General features: G+C 40.3%; 1 protein-coding gene across 17 annotated transcripts in view; it reads left to right on the top strand.

Moving 5' to 3' along the window:
• The window catches only part of LOC121319540 (ELKS/Rab6-interacting/CAST family member 1-like), a 346,328-nt gene that overhangs the window by 49,429 nt on the left and 274,799 nt on the right, over window positions 1-22,100 (top strand). For 9 of the 17 annotated variants that reach the window (XM_041257064.1, XM_041257065.1, XM_041257063.1 and 6 more), the window contains exons 3-6: window positions 5,712-6,128; window positions 9,666-9,740; window positions 11,135-11,290; window positions 18,177-18,260. In XM_041257064.1, coding sequence (XP_041112998.1) covers window positions 5,712-6,128; window positions 9,666-9,740; window positions 11,135-11,290; window positions 18,177-18,260 — 732 coding nt within the window. The remainder of the gene's footprint in view (window positions 1-5,711; window positions 6,129-9,665; window positions 9,741-11,134; window positions 11,291-18,176; window positions 18,261-22,100) is intronic. The other 8 variants (XM_041257069.1, XM_041257072.1, XM_041257074.1 and 5 more) reach the window with 1 other exon arrangement.

Genomic DNA, 22,100 nt, shown 5'->3' with positions numbered 1-22,100 from the left:
GCCAGGAGAGGTTTTTTTTATATAATAGATCCAAAGGGACTGACCGTTTTTCTTCGGCGCTCAAAAGTTTGAGAAATGAGGCCTCTGGCCACTGGTGTTATTCCTTGCTTCTCATTCCAGACTGAAATGCAACATGTTTCCTAAAATATAACATGTACAGTACAGTTACCATAAATATTACATCATTTTACATTTTTCAGTAATTTATTCTTAACAAGATCTACCGTCCGTACAAGTACAGAACCTGCCATCACGAGTTATGAAAGTAAATGTGTGGCTTACTTGAGTAAAAAATAATATTATCCATCCAGTAGTTCAATTGCAGCCTGATACTGATCAAATGCTTGTGCTGATGGCTCCAAGATGTAGGCCATTGCGATTTGGCCCGTTGTTTTGTATTGAAAGATTCATAATGAATACTGTGATGTGGCTCATTGTATTGTATTGACAGATTCATAATGAATAATGTGATTTGGCTCATTGTATTTTATTGACAGAGTCATAATGAATACTCCTATCTGGCCCATTGTATCGTATTGACACAGACATTACCAAAATTGGACATCAGCTTTGCATCTGTAATTTTTGTTCCACGTTTTTCCCCCTTTTCCTATATTCAGAAAGCTGGTTATAAAACCACGCTTGGATTGGATTTGGTCTGGTTGTAGCTATGTATCAAACGAGAAAACGGTTTTTATTTTATTTATTTATTTATTTGTTTTACTAGAGATGTAAGGTGGAATGTCTTAATTTGTCCCACCTTTAACCTGACATGGTTAGGTTTCTATGTCCCCCCCCATTGCAGATCCATCCTAGCAAAATGCAAAAGGTGTTATTGTGTTTGAGCTTTTGAGCAACTTCTTAGCTCCAATGCGTCAGGAGATGCAATATAAACAAGGAGTGAGGCTTAAGAGGTGCGTCAGGGCAGATTTCTGGGATGAAACTTTGAATTTCTCTAATCCTTATTGATACCGTTCTGCGTACATTTTTCGTTGGAAATCTGTAACCAGTTCTCAAGATTGTGGCCCACTTGAGATGTAATTGTATTATTTGTAACGGTTTATCTTATAGCACTTGGGAGTGAGTTTTGTCCTATGTATTTACTGTACTGAGCAGATTATGGTGTTGATCAGTACCTGTAATTGTCTGCATATCAGTCTGTGTATCATTATTATACACATATATATCATTACTGTATGTGCTTGGATATTATCATAGCCCAGTTCATAATGCCATACCCAAACCACAGTCTGTCTTTCTTCATTATAGTTTCACGTTTAGCATTTCTTGGATGTAATTTGATCTTTATTATGCATCATATAAGTAGCCCATCGGGACCATCACATGTATTATGATGCATATCATATTGTAACATGCACTGCTACACCGTTATTCATACAGGGTAGACTGGATCATTTGTAAAGAATAGCTGCACAACAGAAAGATGACACACCATTCTTAGTCTTCACTATATGCATTGCTGACATTCACCTGAGCTTCAGGTAGCTCCTAGGTAGTGCTCAGCCACATACTCTTGTATTACTCATATTTCCATGCACGAATGGGAACAAGAGTTACAGTAAGCATTAACGAAACACCAGGAACACCCTCCCGAGCCCGGAGAAGTGAGAGTGCTGTCAAGATGTGCTCCGGTGATGAATGCTTTGGAAGCAGAATATGATCGCTTATTGTGTCTCAAGAGCTGTGATACCTCTGGGTGTGAGAGTCAGTTCTGGGGTTGTAAATGATAGAGGGGGAAAAAATAGAAACGCTGTCTGGAAAGACTCAGCTGTAGATAGAAATGACGAAGTAGTACAGACAAAGTAAGACAGCGCATGCTATGCTGCAACAAGGCAAATTATGGTGTGACTGAGTTTCTTTTCTTTGCATACCAGTAGTCGCTGACCAGCTTTGCTTTCTTATTATTAAAGCAGGGCTGTCCAACGTCCCGTCCTTGAGCTATATTTGGCTCATTGAACTTGACAATATGGCTGTATGGAAGTATCCTATTTAAGGGCTTTTAATGGGTTTGAAAAGACCGCAAGGGCAATCTGTAGTCTTCTGTACTAGAGAAGCAAGTACAGTCTGCAGCAAATCAATGTTGTGTTTAAACATGCAACATGCTAGATGATCACATCTGAAGCGGTCTCTTAGTATGGCTATTCCTGCATAGCCTACATTGTATAGGAATTCTGACAGGATGTCACCTTGCACGTCCCATTATAAATTAAATATGTTCAGGCTGTCTGGGTTCTTTTCATGGAGATATTACATATTTATACCGGTTTTGACTGGCTAGGAGTTTGACTGGATATTTTTTGTATATATTACCCCCTTCATTTCAGAAGGCACATCATTGTATGGTGATTACAGTTATTATTTTTTGTATGTTGTAGCATTTTCTGTGGAAAAGTTTTAACCCCTGACAAGAACTGTAATAAACAAAAATAATAATACTGTGTGGTTGTGATAACTGCGTTACATACTTGTGTACTGCAGGCTACTGGACAGATTCAAATCAGACACAATTTTGAACTAAAAAATATAGTACACAGTGGTTTTTTTCTGTTTCTTATATTTGTTTCGTTCTTGAGTAGTACAGCAGTAGTTGCCTGGCAGCCAGTATGCCTAGGGAATGATGGTGGGTGAACAGAACCTTGCCTCCTGAAGCAGCCACATTCCTAAGAGGGAGCCAGGACCAAAGGCACAACAGAACTGTGTTTAGTGAAAGTCAATTATTGGCTAAAGTCGTCCAGTGCGTCTCAGCTGGGCACACAGTAAACAGTGTCTTAATGGCAGAAAAGCAAAGCTCATCACTGAAAAGTACACATTATCCATAGTGTTTTAACATGTATTTGAGAGGGTTCGTGATGGCAAAGAGAAAAACACAGGAACACACATATTGGTAGCAGTAACTCATTAGCTTGACTCATCTTTTAACATGACTATTCTTAATCTTTCAACCCAACAGCAATGTAATTCGATCCATCTGGCTATTACCCATTAGGAAGCATGACTTTGTGCCATCCTTTTACTATTTATTCTGAGTCAGTGGTTCTCAACCCTGGTCGTAAAATTTCGGTGTGTTTTTTTGTTTTTGCAGAGCACACAAGCATGTGAGACTTTGACCAGTGTTTGCAGCTTCAAGCTAAGTTACCAATTCAAAAATAATCCAACCCCCTGGACTTTGTTTAGGTGGTGTTTGTGCAAAAGGAAGAGCAGTGTAACTCATGCCCACGTTGCGAAAACGTCTAAAGATTTTCCACCCCCAAAAAAATGTGGAAATAAGACTCCTATGACTAGCAGTCCACCTGTTACAGGTTTTGAATACGAGCTTGATTATCTACCACATATAAGCTCAGGTGAGTCTTATTAAACTTATAGTAAAACTAGGAATGGTTCAAACTGCTATGCAATGGGAGTCTTATTTCAGTACCTGCCCACTTTTGGTTGGTAAGCAAGCTGTGTCCGCCAGCTTTCTGTTTTGTTTACTCCGCTGTACCCTTCGCTGTCATCAGTAATCATCCCTTGGGAACCAAACATTTTGTCACGTGATGATGGAGTGTGTTTGGATAAATGTCATTGCAGTTGTATTGCAATTAGAAGAATCTCTACTGTGTAAATACTTAAGGAGGACCCTGCATTGAATCAGATCACAAAGCATCTGATCCAGGCTAGCGTTTGTGCCAAACCTAGCCTAACGAATAATATAGCCAGAAAAAAGAACGATGTTGTTGGAGTGTGCTGTGGGAATGGGTACCCACCATGTTTAAAACTCATCCAATCCGTCCTTCTCATTTATTAAGCACGTGAATCTGAGTCATTCTAAATTATTTATATTCCAAAATGAATGCGTCCCTTCTGAACATAGTGGGCATTAAGAAATGTATTACTGTGGAGCACTGTAACAGTCACTGTATTTTAAAAAGTGGATAAAGAAATGGATTGTGTGTGAAATGCATCATATTTAAGCTGAGATTAAAAGGTGCTGCTAAAATGTATCTGCTGAAATGAAGAAGTACATTTTTCTGTATAAATGACACGCATGATTAACTGTGTAGGCCTGTATTGAACAGAAGGTTATTTAAACAATGTTCTAGCTTGCCTTCACATGCTGGCATCATCACCACATCGTCAGCTCTGTGAAAATCTGATGGAAATAATGTGTGCTACAATTAATCGTGTTGCATCCATGATCAGAATTATTGATTGATCAGTCGTTTTCTATTTAAACAAATTACAGCTGATGATAAAGTAGTTGTAGGTTATTTCCATGTACTATTTGACACACAAGTTCAAATAAACCACCACATAACAGTAAAACTTATTTTATCAGAACTAATTGGGCCCTCGGGGTTCGGATAATTGAATTGTTGTGATTTAATCAAATTATGACACTGACATTTTTTATATGATTTTCCCAATTGAGAAACCACTTAAAAGGATGCAGTTTACTCCTTTACCTGTAAATTATTTAACATACAGTACTGCACTGTTTTGTAAATACCAGAAATTGAGGGGCTGATCAGATAATAGAGGTGTTTGGATAATCAGGGTTCGGATAATCTCAGTTTTAATTTAAAACAGTTTTCATGAATGCTGATAAGAGTGCTGCCAGAACAACAAAAAGGGCAATACAGAAGGCATATTAACCTGCATCATTCACAACAATATAAAGCTATGTGAACAATTTCATTATCAATATCAGTTGCTGAGTATTACCGATATTGATTTCCCTTACCAGGTGTTGGGAAGCAATGTATTGCTGTAATCCGATTACATTTTTCAGCAACGTGTACTGTAACTGCAATTGTTCTTTTTTCAGAAAGATAGCAAATTGTGGTGACGGATTACATTTTATGTGAAACAATAAGTTACATTTAGTTACATGAAAAAGACTACAGCTAATGCATACTTTAACTTGGAAATCAATAAGTGTTCAACAGTGCACGTCAAGCATTACCTCATGAATGCACTTTATGTCATGTTGCTGGGAAATGGTGTCAGAGGAGGGAACAAGTAGTTTGATAGCTGGATCTTCAAAGAATATAAGCTTGGAATTATAATATATATAGTATATATATATATATATATTATATATATATATATATAAATATATATTATGCCGTTATATAGTACGTCAATCTCATGCATTATCTTTTCCACTTAAATCCATGCATTTTTCCACTTAAATCCACCACCCTCTCTCTGTCCTCATACACCAAGAACCTTGGTGTCACCCTTGACCCCTCCCACATCTCTACTCTGGCACGCTCCTGTCTCTTCCTCATCAGCATAATCACCTCCCCTTCCTCATTGACTGATCCACGCAGCTCCTAGTTCAGGCCTTTATTTTGCTATTACTTAAATTTGATCTTCTTGTACTTTCATAAGTGCTGTAATCTGTATTAATATATTCTGTAATGTGATATTTTATGATGTGATATTTTATAATACGATATTTTGTACTGTGATATTTTGTAACAATTGTAACTCACCCTGGATAAGGATGTCTGCAAATTAATAATAATAATAAATAATTTACTATAGTTTGCCATGTTTTTTAATATGCTTTACTATACCTCTCTGGGCTTTACCTGTGTTTTCACTTTGCTAAGTTGCCACTATGGTAAACTCTTACAAAGGTACCACCTGTCCTGTGTCAATGCCTGCCCTGCACATGTTCACTCTTGTCTCCGTCTCTCTCCCAGCACCTGCAGGTGACGATCCAGGCCCTGCAGGATGAGCTGCGGATCCAGAGAGACCTGAACCAGCTCTTCCAGCAGGACAGCTGCAGCCGTCCCAGCCAGCCCCTGGCCTTGGAGCTGACTGAGGAGAACTTCCAGCGGCTGTACTCTGAGCGTGAGCGGCAGGCCAAGGAGCTCTTCCTGCTGCGCAAGACCGTGGAGGAGATGGAGCTGCGCATCGACACCCAGAAGCAGACGTTGGGTGCCCGTGACGAGTCCATCAAGAAGCTGCTGGAGATGCTGCAGAGCAAGGGGCTGTCGGCCAAGGCGAGCGAGGAAGACCACGAGCGCACACGCCGCCTGGCCGAGGCAGAGATGCACGTCCACCACCTGGACAGCCTGCTGGACCAGAAGGAGAAGGAGAATGGCGCCCTCCGCGAGGTGAGGAACAGCACAGGGAATGGGCCGATACACACGTTTACAAAGCAGCTTGTAGAATTCTTAGTGATGCTGGTAATTGGGCAGAAGGACAAGCAAGCATTTCTACTCATTCTAGCTTGATGAACCAGTGTGTAGGTAACAGGCTCAGGTGTGACTTATCAAACTCCCAGTAAAATCTGGGATAGTTCAAACTGCTATGCATTAAAAATTGTAGCTGAAAAATGTGTCATTGAGTTTGAGTTTCTTTTAATATTTCTAAATATAAAATTGAACATGAATGTGCGGTAGACAAGATTGCTGAGGATGCTCCAGAAACAAACCAGCATCCTTGCCAGATCCCACAAAAAGTCTTGCTTCTTGTAAATGTAAAGGAAAGCTGATTTTTAATGCCTGTTCCTTGAGAGGAGCAACACACACACACACACACACACACACACACAAAATGATCAGGTACTTTTTATTCTGGGCAGTCGAGGGAAGATTTTTCACATACGATAATGGATAAATTGTCTGTTGTCGTCATAGAAACAGGCCAGGCAGCGGGGAGCAGTTTTATAAAACTAGTTACTGCAGATGCTGGAGGATGAGCTGATTATTTAAACTGGAGCCAAGTATGTGTCTGACCCTGTTAACTGGGAGAGTGAAAGGATCTCTAGTCCTGTGTTATTAATTAGTGTCCACGTGATTTTTGATTAGGAACCAACTGAGACCTGTCTTGGTTACTTACTACTTTTGTGTTTGTTTTATATATTATATGTAAATACGTGTCCTGTGGCTACCTGTGATCCTATTGAGAGTCTATACGAGATATTAAAAGTCATTAAATTTAAATAAACACACAATGTGACACTAATGTATTTATCTGTTTTATATAGACCCTGTTTCGTTTTAAACGTGTAGAATGTTTTGTAATTGAAATTTTGAGAGTGAGATCTACAGGCTAAATTAAAGTTATAGATGCTGCTAATAGGTTGCAGTAGGTACTGACTTAAACACATTCTTAACAGGTTCAGAGCTAGCTGCTATTACTTATCACAGCTTAGGCCATTGATATTACAAGAGCATTGCAGAAGGAGGAGGAAGGGTTTAAACTCATTGATTGATTGATTAATAAATTAAGTTTTAAGATGAAACCTCCCATCAGAATATTTAAAAATGTCCAGTTTTGTCATGTTGGAAACTAGAAGTGATTAACTTAGACAAGTGTGAAGAAAGGATCGCCACCTAGTGGCTCCATTCAGCGACCACATCACATTGCACAGCATATTTTGCACTGTACCACGCAGGAACTGTCTGTCTTTGTTCAGTGCAGTAAAAGGCCAGTGTCTACAGTCGTAATAACAGATTAGGATTGTTTGTGATTATTTAGTTTGAGAGCTACAGTAGTTAAACATTAACTCTTGGTGCGCATTGGTAATGAAGGTTGTGTAAAAGGCAATGTATATATGAACTCTGACGGGGCTTAAAATCATGACATTGATTTTAATCCTTTATTACTTGATGGTGTAGTGTTAGGTTGTACTGGGGTGGAAATAAGACTCCCATTGCTTAGCAGTTTGATCCAGTCCTGGACTCTGTTAATGACATACACCGGAGCTTGTTACCTACACACACTGTGGCTAATCAAGATGGTATTAAAGCTTGGAATGGGTGAAACTGCTATGCAATAGGTTTCTTATTCCCATCCCTGTTGTATAATGGATTCTGCTGACATTCATGGGCAACGCCATTTAAAAGGACAAGAGCTCGATAAACGTATGCCTAGGAGGATTGATCTAGTACAGGGCCCTGGAGGGCAATAATAGGGAACATTTAATTGGGGGAAAATAGTTTTGATTTTTAGTGCTTACATTGCGAAATTCAGGCAAAAGACCATAATAGGGAACAATCTCACTTTACTCATTTTCTAACCATAGTGGGGCCTATTGGGAAGCTACCCAAGCTGCATCTCCTCCCAGTGCTGACACAAACACAACGCACACTGCGTTTCCTCTGGAAGATGATAGTCATCTGCCATAGAAGCCCATGCTATTCATTTTGTTGTTCAGTCTTGGTTTTCATAGTTTTTTCTTATGCAGACATGAGCAATGTTGTTTTTTTTTTTTTTGATGAACTTTATATTGATTCCCATTAAATGGCATAGAGGGCAGGGTGGGGCTTTTTTTTTTTTTCAATTCTGTTTCTGAGCAAAGAAAGCTTTTTAAGAAATGATGTCCCCATAAATATTATGTAGTTACTTCTGGAAAAACAAAATTTTGACCCCAAAAACATAGAACACACACCATATATTTAACTAGGTGTTTGCCAAACATAAATTACACTAGTAATTTGATATGCAGGTCACGATACGATATCCATTGTTGCAGTACCTGCAGTATGATGCTCCTGATGGGTTATTTGTATGATGCATAACAAGGTCAAATGATCATTTAATGAGGGACTATGCTGTTCAAATAATTAAATAAAAAGGGAGAATGTGTTTTAGCCCAACCATGAAACGCACTTATTCTTCATTCAAGAACTACTTGGTGAACGACAAAGAGCTGTGTCGTGCTTTTGGTCTTGTATCACAATACACTTGATTCATACCTCTGCTATGATGCACTGTCATGTACAGAACTGTTACCCCTCTTGCATATCATTATGCTTTTATATCTATTATTAGCGAGGGGGTGTTTTGTTGTAAAAATCGGTAACCCACCATTATGATGCCATAGCCAACAAGATGTTGACAAGTTATACCATAAGCCTTATAAACTTTCATAGAAACAAGTATCCAAACAAGACTACTTATAAAAACACTGTGCGCCATTAGTAAGCAGGTCAAAGTTAACTTTAGGGCTTTTGAATAACTGTAAATCTCTGGGCTCTATCTTTTCTGCAATCTGTATTTTTATAACAGAATCTGTGTGAGTTGTGGGCATAGATAATGAAGTGCAACCCAGTAGCCCTGGAGAGCAGCTGATCAGTGACTAACACGAGCTGCCTTCAAAGGAAGAAGAGCAGTGCCTCTCATCTTCCCACAGCACTCCCTTCGTGAGAGGCTGTTTATTCCCTTTCAGCTCTGTTTGATCATCACAGGATGCATGTGAACCCAGGCTGTCATAACCAGTCCTGCCTGTTTAGGAGAGTGGGATGGAAATGCAGAGCGCTTTAAGATTGTGTTATATAAAGAAAACAAAGGCAGTACTGTGCAGACTGTCGCTAGGCATGTTCTTAAAGCTGTAGGTATCACAATTGGTGACATCAGCTTCAATTTAATATTCAGAGAGCATGTTTATGTCATATGCTTAAAATGCTTAACACCTTTATTGATTTTGTCCCACATTCACAAAGCATTATACTTCATAGCACACCATTCACCCTTACTAATGGGAGCTGTTTTAGTGGAATACGTTTCTTCTGTTTTATCTTGTAGAGTGTTCCATCCATTTATAACGGTAAACTGAAAAATGAAGTGTTGGTTGATTTGAGCGGTGTGTTTGAAATGCACCGCCCTATCACTCTACTTACCCTTTTCCCTGTTACTCCTTACAGGAGATCCATCGCCGGTATGAAGGGGCCCCCGAGTCTGCCAAGACCAAGGCTCTGCAAACCGTCATCGAAATGAAGGTGAGCTCCTTCAGGGGGGGCAGCACTGATCACAGGGCTGGGTGAAACGAGGCTAATTGTCACGCTTTTCACATCGTGTAGTTCTGTGTTCAGATCAGTTCAAATCACAAAGGCACCACACAATTTGAGCAATCCGCTTGACTGCAGCCAGTGTTCGTCACCCAATTCACAAGAATAAATAGCTTCAAATTGTTTTTTAAATTAAGATCTTTCAGTGTTTTTTTTTTTTTTGTTTTGTTTTTTTTTTATAATGATTTATTTTCTTTGTATTTGTGAAGTCGATGTTAAGGTGCTTTGAATGGGAGTTCAGGAGCTGTTTTTCAGCTCTGCCTGCCTGCCATGGACTAGATTAGCTAGTGTCTTTATATTAGTAAGCACCAGGACCACCTTCTAGATCACTGATGTCTATTGCCAGAAAAAGCAAAAGGAAGATCACTAGATGGTGCTTACTCTAAAAAGACAATTTGGCTGATCTCACCTATGTTATATATTAAAGGTAGGCAGCTACAGCTGAAGAGCTGCTCCTGAACTCAGATGAAAGCACCTCCACACAGACTTATCAAAACACTTATGAGCATTGTCTTGAGTAATTGCAATAAGAACCACTTCGAATGATTGCAAATATCCTGAAAATAAAAAATGAAAAATCATGAACAAATTACTTTGGGTACGGTTTCATTTTTAAAATGAGGTCATCTGCAAACATTAAAGTGAATTGGTTAAATAGTATATCGATTGGGGGTTGGAAAATATCCCTGCTTGCTTGTGCATTGGGTTTCCTGCTATATCATTATCTGCTAATATATAGAACACATTTTATAGTGTACATTTTTATAACCAGTGCACCTGATAGAGTTCCCTGGATACTGTTATTCTTGTCATTTCGGAAGGATAGCTGCCAGGTAGATTTTCTCACCTGCTCGCCGGTCTCCAGGTGTAATTTACCGCAGCTTTCCAATTATGCTTATTATGTGAAAAGCTCATGGCCTGTCATCACTCCAATTAGCACTTACAAGTGGCAGAGGCACACAACCGTCAGTTTTTCCCCCCCCCCCCCCCCCCCCCCCCCCCCCCCCCCCCCCCCCCCCCCCCCCCCCCCCCCCCCCCCCCCAGGATCCTATTAAATTTATCCATCTCCTCCTCCTCCTCTAGCCAGACATCAGAGATCATTATGTTTCTTGCTGCATTTTAAGCAAGCAGCGAGCAGATCCATTATCAGGTTTTACTTTCACTGAGTCGAACCTCTCATCCACCCACTTACTCTTGCTATTTATTTATACTACCTCTGATAACCGCGTAACTTGATGAGGTGTTCGAACCCGAGGGGTTTACAGTGGAAGCTGCCGTCTTCTTCTTTTTCATCATCTTCTTTGTCTTTCGCTCTGGCCTCTCAGGACACTAAGATCGGCTCCCTGGAGCGCGGGCTTCTGAACCTGGAAGAGGAGGTGCACATGCTCAAGTCAAACGGAGCTGTCAGCACTGAAGAGCGGGAGGAAGAAATGAAGCAGATGGAGGTCTATCGCAGCCATTCCAAGTTCATGAAGAATAAGGTACTGGCTTGGCTTGAAAGACAGTGTGTGTGTCTGTATTTTACAGTACAGTTGTTGCTAATCTAACACCCTCTGTCTTTTTATAATACAAACCATTCTTTTGGAATGAAATGCTTTCTGATAGCAGCGGTTTAAAAAGACAAACTTCAGTATCATAACCCTGTAATGAGCGTGTAATTAATTAAAAGGGCTTTACTGTTTTTTTACTGTTATTTTAAATGTCTGTATATAAAAAACATCTGAAACATTGGCCCCCGAGGTTTCAGTTCTCATTACTGATTTTGTTAAAGAAAAAAGCAGCTTGAGGTTTAGGAAGTGTGTCGTTAAATTAACCTCTCAAGTTCCTCTCTAGTGTTCTAGCTCTGCCAGTTGCATTCTCTTTTGAGGAATAGGGAGGGTTGATTCTTACCATCAAGGTGCCTTGCCAGTTTATTTAACCTCATATTCCTTTTCAAAGTGTCTCTTAGAACACAGCGACACCTTGTGCAAACGGAACACGGATATGGATGGGAAACTGACATAGGAACTGGCAAACAGCCAAAGAATACTTCACACTAATAATAAGTCGTTCAGTCCTGCTATGAGGCTGGGAAATAAAAACCTAAAATAAAAAAGGACTTGGAAATGCTTGTTTCAAATCAGACTTCAGCCAGCCAATTTTAACTATTTGTAAACAATTTGGAAGCCTTTTATTTGGATCCAGATTTACATGGATCTGGATCAGGTGAAACCCAATCTCTTTGGAGCAGGTACTCTGTAACAAGGCTTTAATAAACCTGCACCCTTGAATGTGATGAACTCAGCTTTGGGCTGAGCATGGTTGGTGTACTGGGAAAATGAAGTGCTGCGGTGCATGAAGTGCTGTGGGTTAATCCAGTGCAGTTCCCCAGAATGGTGCTAGGGGTCGCTCTGCTGTAAAGTGCCATCATTCTGAGTTCATGACTGCTCTGTAGACATTACAGTTTACATGAAATTCTTGTTTGCAAATCGGGGTCTTATCGTCGCTAGTGTCCTCCTAAATCCTTGTACAAGTACATATAATTTTAACCTTGCTTGAGGTACATAAAGCTAACAGAATAATTGCAGAAAATCTTACCTAATACACCATGTGTTGCCATAACTTAGTAGGTCTCGTGCTAAGAATCTTCTCCTCTATAACAAATTGCTGCATTCCCTATTTGTCACAAAGATTATGATAGGAAGTGCAGCCTTGATATAGTGATATACAAGTGATGTTACATGTTGGTTAAGAATTATTTTATTAGCTCAATGTACTTGCTTACCCAGGTTCATTCTCCAGTTAGAAATTGAATGACAACTAGATGTATTTTTCTGTTTCTTCAGTGCAGTGTTTGTCATTGAATGTGTTAAGTTTCTTTTAGCATTTCTAATTTAAGCACTGTTGAGTGCTTTAATAGCTGTGGATAATTCTCCAGTTCCCTTTCAAGTACAAAATGTAACCATTACTGAATGGGTATTACCTCCTAAAGACCAGAATCCTGAAATATTGTAAATCAAAGCTGCTCTTTGAGCCTGTGAAGCAGGCATAGCCTGCTCCCAAGGGCACAAAAGGACTGCGCTTATAGATCTCAAGACTCACCTGATTGGAGGGCCTTGTTCAGATAAGTACATTGTTCCTTCTATATGTAGACATCTTGCGTTTGTGTTTTTACACAAATTATACTTAATATTTAAACTACCGTATTCTTTTGAATTTAAGACACACTTTTTGAACAATTTTTTGCTTCTCAAAAATAGCCTGCATCTTAAATTCAAGTACAGTATAGTGATGCATGTATTAAAATCACCAACAAAAGAAGTGACCACTCGAGTACATGAACAGCAACGTGACTGACTGCCGAGATGACGAACCAAAACGTTGCTGCCTGATCTCGAATCATCCGTGACTAGGCTTGCTACTTGTCGATTTTAATTGGTAAAGCTTGTTAAACGTCGAACTCCCAAAAAATATTAGTAGATTAAAATAAATTTACATAGGATAAACGTCTGCAAAACCACTCGTTATTTTTTATTTTCTTACCAGAAATAATAATAAAAATCATCTCTAGTTTGTGTACTGTCTGTCATCTCAGTGGTCCCTTGGCAGACTACTGTAGTTTTACTGTCAGTCGTTTCATCCTTTCTGACATCTTGTTGACTGAAGCAGTGCTAGAATGCTCTCATTCATTTAAATGACTGTCAATCAAGACCTGCACTGACTGTGCACTTTTATTTGTCAGCTATAACACCTGTCATTCAAAGCCCTTACTTTGAAATTAGCAACTTACCGTTATCTTTTGCTAGAGGTATACTGTGACAGTTACTAGTTTGATTTGAAAATGGGGTGCAAGAGGAAAACACTTAGTGAGTATCGTGCACAATACCCTGAACGATGTCTCTGCGGCAGGATGAAGCGGGCGCGTCTGGCTTGCGTTCCAGTAACTCTGAGTCCAGCTGTGCTGAACCAGGAGAGGGGTGGAGCTCAGACTATGAATAATAAGTGCAAGTTAGTTCTGTTCAACTATCTAATGTTTTATTCTGTACATATTTTTATTCATAAATTTATGCTATAAAAGTTTGTACTACACTTGTATATACTGTGTTTTCTACAGTTTATTTGAGACTGTTTTTTAATTTGTGTAGGATCTTTATCTTTACAAGGTATAGCTCTGCTGTGAACAACAGGGTTGTGGTCAATTCATGTTTTTCCATTCCAATTCCTTTTTAAAAATCAATTCCCGATTTCAATTTCAGTTCCCTTTTAGCAATCCAAACACATCATTAATCAAAATTGCAATTAGCAGTATTCTGTTAAAATGAGCTTCTTACAGTGGCAATAGATTACTTCAATTACAATTAAGTTGGATTCAAATGAAAACAGTTGAACAATCACAATAACTGTTATGTTTCTAAAATATGAATTCCAATTTCATGGAAGGAATTGGAAATGGAATTGGAATTTGTTGCAAGTTGAATAAGGGGTTTCGCTAAATGAGACGTTTCTCAATGCCATAGTTTTGTTTGTTTTTTTTTTTTTTTAAGCATAAAGGTTGATTTTACACATTCTCTGCTTAAATTGAAAAATAAAGATTAAAAAAAAAAAGTAAATTCTTCCTAAAATAAATGTTGATATTAATAGTCGATTTGGCAAAAAAAAAAATATAGTAGCAAGCCTATCTATGATGCGCAGGCAGCCATTTTCAAAGAAGTGTCATTAGCCTCCTGAGGAATTCAAAGAGAAGCTTTTACAATTTCAGCGTTTCTAATGAACTGTACCAACTGGAACAGATCGGAAATGCTGATCAGACCCCGGTATTTTCCGATATGCCAAGCAATACCACAGTTTACAAACTGGGAATAAAACAGGTGTGAGTAATCACAACTGGAAATGAGAAGCAGCACAAAACTGTAATGCAGACAGTCGCAAACTGCCTCCATATGCGTAATTGAGGTTGTACATTTGTAAATGCAGATTTATTTGATGTTTTATTTGTAACTCAAATTGACGGTGGAAAATGTGTGCCGCGTCTTAAATTCGAAGGAATATGGTAATCGCTGTAATAGTTTTTACTAGTTTAAGCGTATTGTGTGCACTACAGCCTGTTGCTGGTTACATCCCACTATGGCCTTGTGCCCTGCGTGAAGACAGCGGCTCGAGTCACTCCTTCCCAGAGATCCAACAACATAAGTCGGCTGACTTGTCTGCAATGTGGCGCTCGGCATACGTGCAGCAAGAGCAACAACTGGGCTCAGCCACACAGCGCAGGCCCGAGATACTTGCTTCAGCTTGTTGTTGCTTGCAATTACAACCATTGATGCCGTTTTGGTGACAGGTTTTAGCGTCATCATTGTGAAGACTGTTTGTCCATTCTAACAAGCAGGCTTCCCTCTGTCTTGTGTGTGGTACTAACTGAGTGGTTTTGCCAGTGGCTTTTACAGGTGTGCATCCCTGTACATTGCCACCCGTGGGTACTGCGAACCGGTTGACCCATACCGATCTGTTACCAACCTGGTGCTAAAGTCACTGAACCGACCCGGTACCATCAGAGTACCGACCCGGTGCTAAAGTCACTAAACTAGTACTGTTCCAGTGGTTTGCCATGAGTGATCCAAATGTAGTGGCTTGACCGTGACTCGCGACTGGCCAGGATACGCCACTGTTTTTCGGTGGATTGATCGGACCAAGGTTCCGTCATGACGGTGGCCAGGACTTGGTCATAGCTGGGCATGGAAGGTACATGGCTGAACCAAGATCGGGGTGTGGTGCTGGCCACGGAGTCCAGTGTGCCAGACCATGGTTTTACCAGGACGAGTCCAGAAATGGGCTCTTACCCCTGGTTGCCTGTGTGATTATATATATATATATATATATATATATATATATATATATATATATATATATATATGCAGATAGCACCTGTACAACTGTGTCTCTATACACTACATTGCTTGATCCTTGCATCATGCCCAGGTTCTATCTTTGTGGGACATACAAGGCCAGTCTGCCTATTGAGGACAAGCACGACAGGTGCTCATCCTTCTTGGGGCTAGAGCACACCATGGAGGCACTGTCTAATCGCAGTTTCTACGAGTTTTGTGCCCATTTTTCCAAGCGATCACTTGAGAAACGGCTGTTCCACAACTGTAAGGAACGCTCCCTTACCCCTTACTCTTTCTTAGAGAGGTGGCTGCATCCTCACCCAATGGCTCTGGGCCAAGGGAGAGCGGACGACGAACCCAGGGAAGTAGCCCAGGCAGGAAACCGTCTTCACAGTCTTCCTCATCCTACTTGAGCTCTGCCTCTCCTTCCCCTCCCCTACGGATCGCCCATTCCAGGCGATCAGCAGACTCGGAGCAGATGGAAAAGCTCTGGGTAGCTGTTACCCACCAAGGAACCGTTCTCACTGAATTGCTGTGGGAATGTTCGGCGTCACCTGCCCTGCCTGTCCCTTTGGGGCCACATGGGGCTGTGAGTGCAGATGTACCACAGGAGGACATATTGTCCATCGCTACCTCTGAGGAGGTGGGCAAACAGGAGCTGGCATTCCCTTCTGAGGACATGGAGTCCGACAGCACGTCCCCTGTGATTAAGCTGTCCTTGTCAGCAGAGCTTATACGGCTAACCAAAAGGGCTACGGTTAGAGAACTGTCAACCTGCAACCTGGTAGCCTATCAATCGCATTTGCTGCGGTCCCTCTCTGAGAACCACAGGCTCTCATCACAACAGCTAGATGACCTGTGCCTGGTTAATAAAAACCTGCTCCGTGTGTCTATGCTTAACGGACAGGCTGTAGGTAGAAATCTGGCTTCACTGTTAGCTGCACGTAGGCAGCTTTTGCTTTCCCAGGCAAACGTGCCTGAAGGGGACAAAGCAGCTGTGTAGAGTGGCTGGGGTGTGCAAAGTGTGTGGGAACCCCCCTCAGCAGGGTCTCCACATCAATGTTTTAGAACTGCAGGCAGTTTACTGCTCACCATGCCTCTGCTGTCTGGAGAAAATCAAACAGGACCGGGCCAAGCTGCTCCTAGTAGCTTCTTACTGGACCAGGAGACTGGTTTTCAACGCTGATGCATCTCCTGAACCTGCAGCTCTGGGACTGGCCCTCGAACAGACGCATTTGAGCTGTCTGGGTCTGTCCAACAGGGTTATTCACACACTACAATTGCCACAGCAGTGTCCACGTGTTACTAGTACAGGTACAAGTGGGGCATCTTTCAGACGTGCTGTCTGCCTCATGGGTTCGACCCCATGACCCCTTGGCAGTAATACTGCAATTTTTGCAGGACCCGTTTGTCGAGGGGTAATTACCCATTACAGTAAACGTCGATCTGGCAGCTATTTCAGCTTGCCATGTCAATATTGACTCCCCAGGAGCTCACTTCTGGCGGGGCTCGGCGGCTTTGGAGGCAACTAACATGGTGGCAACTAAACATGGTGCTTAATGCACTCATGGAGCCTCCATTTGAGCCCCTGCATTCTGCTGACCTGTCATTTCTATTCTTTAAAGCTGTTTCTTGCTTGCTGTCACCAACGCAAAGCCAGGACAAAGGTTACGTTCCACACCAATCCTGCCTTTGCATTTCATGTCCACCACTGTGGAATTAGAGGCTTTCCATCCACCTTATTTCCAGTCTGACAGAGCGGCAGCTCCATACGCTCTGCCCAGTTTGGGCCCTGGCATACTATGCTGACAGGACGAAAAGTTGGAGGTGGACCGAACAATTTTTTTGTCTGCTGTGGGGTGAAGTCCCATCATCAAGCCCCCTCTAAGCAGCCACTGTCCACCCATTCAGTAATTTTTACATTTTGTACTTGAAAGGGAATATTTGCTTATCATCATCACCCTGGTTCCCTGAAATAGAAATCTAACCATTAACCTTCAAGGTCGCTGCGTCCTCAATTTGTAGCAGGCTTGGTGGAAAAGTGACTCTGAGATCTGTGAGTACAGTCCTGTTGTGCCCTTGGGGGTGGGCCATGACTTGGTCACAGGCTCAAAGAGCATCTTTGGGTACAGTATTCAGGATTTTGGTCTTTAGGAGGTAAATACCTCTCTTAGCTGTTTTTTTTTTTTTTTTTTTATTCATAGGTGGTTTCATATATTATAATGAAAAGCAACAATAAAATACAGATGAAGAAAAAGATTCAAATGAAAAATAGAACAATTTAGATTAAGTTTATTTGCAGTGTTACAGGTTTAAAACACTTTTTAATTTGTAATTTTTCTTAAGTGCCAATAGTGGGCCGTAGTGCCTAATGCAGCTGAATGGGTGGGCCACATGGAAAAGTTTGGGAACCCCTGTTCTAGACGACGTTGCTACTGTTGCTGGATTCCAGTGCTGCTGGCTGTGCTTGTTCCTGTCACACTAACCATGGCCGCTATCCTGACAGGTAGAGCAGCTGAAGGAGGAGCTACACCAGAATGAGGTCCAGAGGGAGGAGCTGAGAAAGCAGGCGGCTTGCCACCAGCTTGAGGTCTCTGTCGTAAGACTTCCTGTGAATGCGGTGCAGTGATTCTGGGGCGGGGAATACGCGACTTGCAACTCTCCTCTCTTTCATTCTCTCTCTCTTTCAAATGTACTGTACAAGTGGGGGGGCGGATGGGGGGCTCGGCCACGTCACCAGGGGGTCAATGTCAATGTTTAAGCTGTAAGACAAAAATAATTCTACTTTAACTTAATATATAATCATAATGATTACTCTGTGTTATATAAAGAGAAAACACAATGGTTCTAGGTAGGTCACTCAAATACCGTATATAAATGTTATAATTAAATAAGCAACTCAAATATATAAAATTTTTGCATTACCCACGAAAACCTCTAGCTTAACCAATTGCCCTGAAAATTGAAGCTGAAAAGCTAGACCAGAGCAAGTCAAAATGCATTGAAATGTGATTGTCAAATCCTTTTTACTCTGTTTTTTGACATCTCAAGAGGTTGTTGCTTTAACATCGCAGGAGATTGCTGAAACAGCATTCACTGTGCCCGGTAAATAATAGCCAAATCATAAAACTAAGTGACACTGCAACATTTCAGTAATGATACTGAATTTAGGCGATAAAACATGTGCATATTTTGCAGAAACAGAAACGTGATAATTACTGGCAATTTGAGGGAATGCAATATTCACGACCATCATTGCTGTTATCAGTGTTTTTTTTCTTTTACATAAAACATGTGCGCTGCACAAATGTCCCTGCTGATTTTCATTTCATGTAACACCTCAGATTTGTGTTGTGTACGCAGCGTTATCTTTCAGAAACAATAAACACAGTTCTGACAGTTTGAGAACTTGCTTTACGGGACTCTATCGAGACGCGAGCTGCTGCTTAGCGTTCCAGGTTTAGCAGGGCTCTTTTTAGTAACTCATTAATTCAATACAGTGGTTACTTATACCATGTTAAAGTATCACAAGCCGCTGTTCCGTACTCAGTGTGTACTGTATGCATTTGAGGTTACCCTAAAAATTTGAAAAGCAGCCTCTAATAGATATATATCCGTCAGGACCACGCACGTGGTGATTATGTTATAGGTGTTCTCTGTGTAGAGATGAAAAAATAAATAATTCAGGAATTAATGGAATATAAAAGACCTTGCTCTTTCGTGAACTGAAATCTCTTTTGTTGTAAAGCAGTCACAGAACACAAGCATAAATGTGAAAAAAACAACACAAGCACAGCCTTAACATTTTAAGCTCAGTAAGTGATCAAAGTCCCTGCTGTATTGCATGGAGTGATTGAATAAGCGTGTATACAAACCCCTCTCTACATTGAATAAGCGTGTATACAAACCCCTCTCTACATTGAATAAGCGTGTATACAAACCCCTCTCTACATTGAATAAGCGTGTATACAAACCCCTCTCTACATTGAATAAGCGCATATACAAACCCCTCTCTAGATTGAATAAGCGCGAATACAAACCCCTCTCTAGATTGAATAAGCGCGTATACAAACCCCTCTCTAGATTGAATAAGCGTGTATACAAACCCCTCCCTAGGAGACGTTGGCATTCCCTAGCCTCTGTTTTACTAACTCGCTCCCTCTCTTTGTCTTTCTCTCACTCCCTCTCTGGCACTCCTAGAGCAGTTTACCAATAACCGGCTAGCATTTTAGTGTCTTCCTGCAATAAAACATTAACCCACCTTTTCACCTGGCAACATGACTTGGGTTCAGTGTAGAACTGTCTAACTGGTGTGGCATGCATGGAGTAGAGTATGAAACATGTTTCGACTAGAAGGCTTTTAGCACTTATTTAGCACTTATCACTATTAAGAGTTTTATACATATTGATGCAGTATATTACATGTGTAAAGGGCTGACCTTGTATACGGTAAACTAGCTTGTGTTTCAACAATATGTAGGTTTATAAAAAAATAAAATCGCAAAATGATATTTGCAGCATTGTGTGTGTGTGTGTGTGTGTGTGTGTGTGTGTGTATGTATATGTGTGTGTGTGTGTGTGTGTGTATATATATATATATATATATATATATATATATATATATATATATATATATATATATATATATATATATATATATATATATTTTTTTTTTTTTTTTTTTTGTAGCAGGCTAATCAGTAGATAAATATATCAATTTGCTAAAATCATTTTGCACATCTACTACAAAGTTGGAATTTAGCATATTGCTGGTACACATGCTAACTTTTATGAATACAGCCTCAATATTGTTTTTGCTTTTTTGTTTTTTAAATGTATGAAACTTGTTTGGGGTCATGTGATGGTCAAGAGATCACCTGTTCATTTCTTTAGTGTACGCAGCAAGTGGTTAATTTGAGGATCACTCATGTTCGAGCTGCACAAACTGATGATGTTGGTGTTGATTGAGTTAATTTACAATTTCAACTTAAACAAGTGAAAACAAAGCTGCTTACGTTTGTTATAACTGCTGCACTTCACAGAAGCTAAAAAAAAGAGCCTTGATAAAAGTACGCCTTCACACAGTCAGTCTTGATAGAATACAAGAGTCAATTGAACACAAATGTAATCAAACACTCCTTGCTGCACTATTTGTTGATTTAAAAATTGCCTTTTTTGACATTTTAATTGAATTGAATTATACAGCCAGATGGCTGCTTTTAGTTCAACAGTCATCTGGGAAAGCGTACAAATTGCTGATGCAAAACCCATCTGTAATCTATAGCAATGCTGGATGCCCCAATCAGCAGGTATCCCCTCCAGGAGATTCCTTTTGTTAGGCAGTGGTACAGCAGAATGATGGAAATAAGACTCCTTTTGCCGTTTCATCCATTCCAAGTTTTAATGCAAGCTTGAATAGCCCCATTGTATAGGTAACAAGCTCAGTTGTGTATTATTAAAACCAGAAATGGATCAAACTGCAATGCAATGGGAATCTTTCTATCTCTGCAGTACTATGACATGTGTACTGTAGTGCCATGAACGTCTGGGAACCTATCAGGATGACAGTGATGCGGTAAGGATGCAGTGTCCGCAACAGCAGGTGTATTTACAATGGTCCTCCTTTATTTTTCAATAAACTGCCCCCTCTACCAGCAATGGTATCGGTGAGTTAAACAGCGGGCTTCAGGTCCCAAAAACAATAAACAGTAAGTACAGTTTCAGGGTGCAAGTGTGTGTGCTCCGTGGTGCTGGAACAGGTGGAGGTGGGGAGGTAGATTTAAAGTTCAGATTCATTCTCACCCGTTCACAGAACCGTTTACACAGTTATGAAAAGATATGTTTAGGACATTCTTCAGCACATAATGGTGTATTCAGTTGATGAAACAGTGGTGAATCTAAGTACCTGCACAAGAACTAAACACTGAATCATTGCACGCAGACGCAAGGAAGTTTGATTATTTAACTAAAAGGTGACCTCAATTGTAACCCCTTTCTATTTATATAATTTGGGCGATATAATGGTATGGCAACAACTGTTGTGTGAACATGTATGAAAGTATACTAAAGATTTTATGTGTGTCCATATAATAAAGATCTAACTTTGAGAATCTGTTACTCGATATTTGTGCATTAAAGAATATTTTATTGGGAGCTAAATACCTGCACAAACATACAGTAGAAACTCTTTGTTAGAGATTTCGGTTTTCACAACGCCCCGGTCTTTTAATGATTGAAAGTGCTGTAGTATTGGTTCAATTAGATAGACTAGAGGTTATTGAGAATCTGGTGATGGAAGGCAGTGTCTCCTTGTGCTGTAAATTGTTGTTGCTATGCAACACAGAAAGCTGGTATCAGAGCATTGCAGGTTGTTTTGCATTGGGCCATATCTTCAAAGTGTTTCCTTCATTCATTAATTAACAGCTATATT

The sequence above is a fragment of the Polyodon spathula genome, chromosome 8 (assembly GCF_017654505.1).
Source record: "Polyodon spathula isolate WHYD16114869_AA chromosome 8, ASM1765450v1, whole genome shotgun sequence".
Lineage (NCBI taxonomy): Eukaryota > Metazoa > Chordata > Actinopteri > Acipenseriformes > Polyodontidae > Polyodon > Polyodon spathula.
Note: the sequence above shows the minus strand (reverse complement) of the source record. Positions and strands in the feature narration are given on the sequence as shown.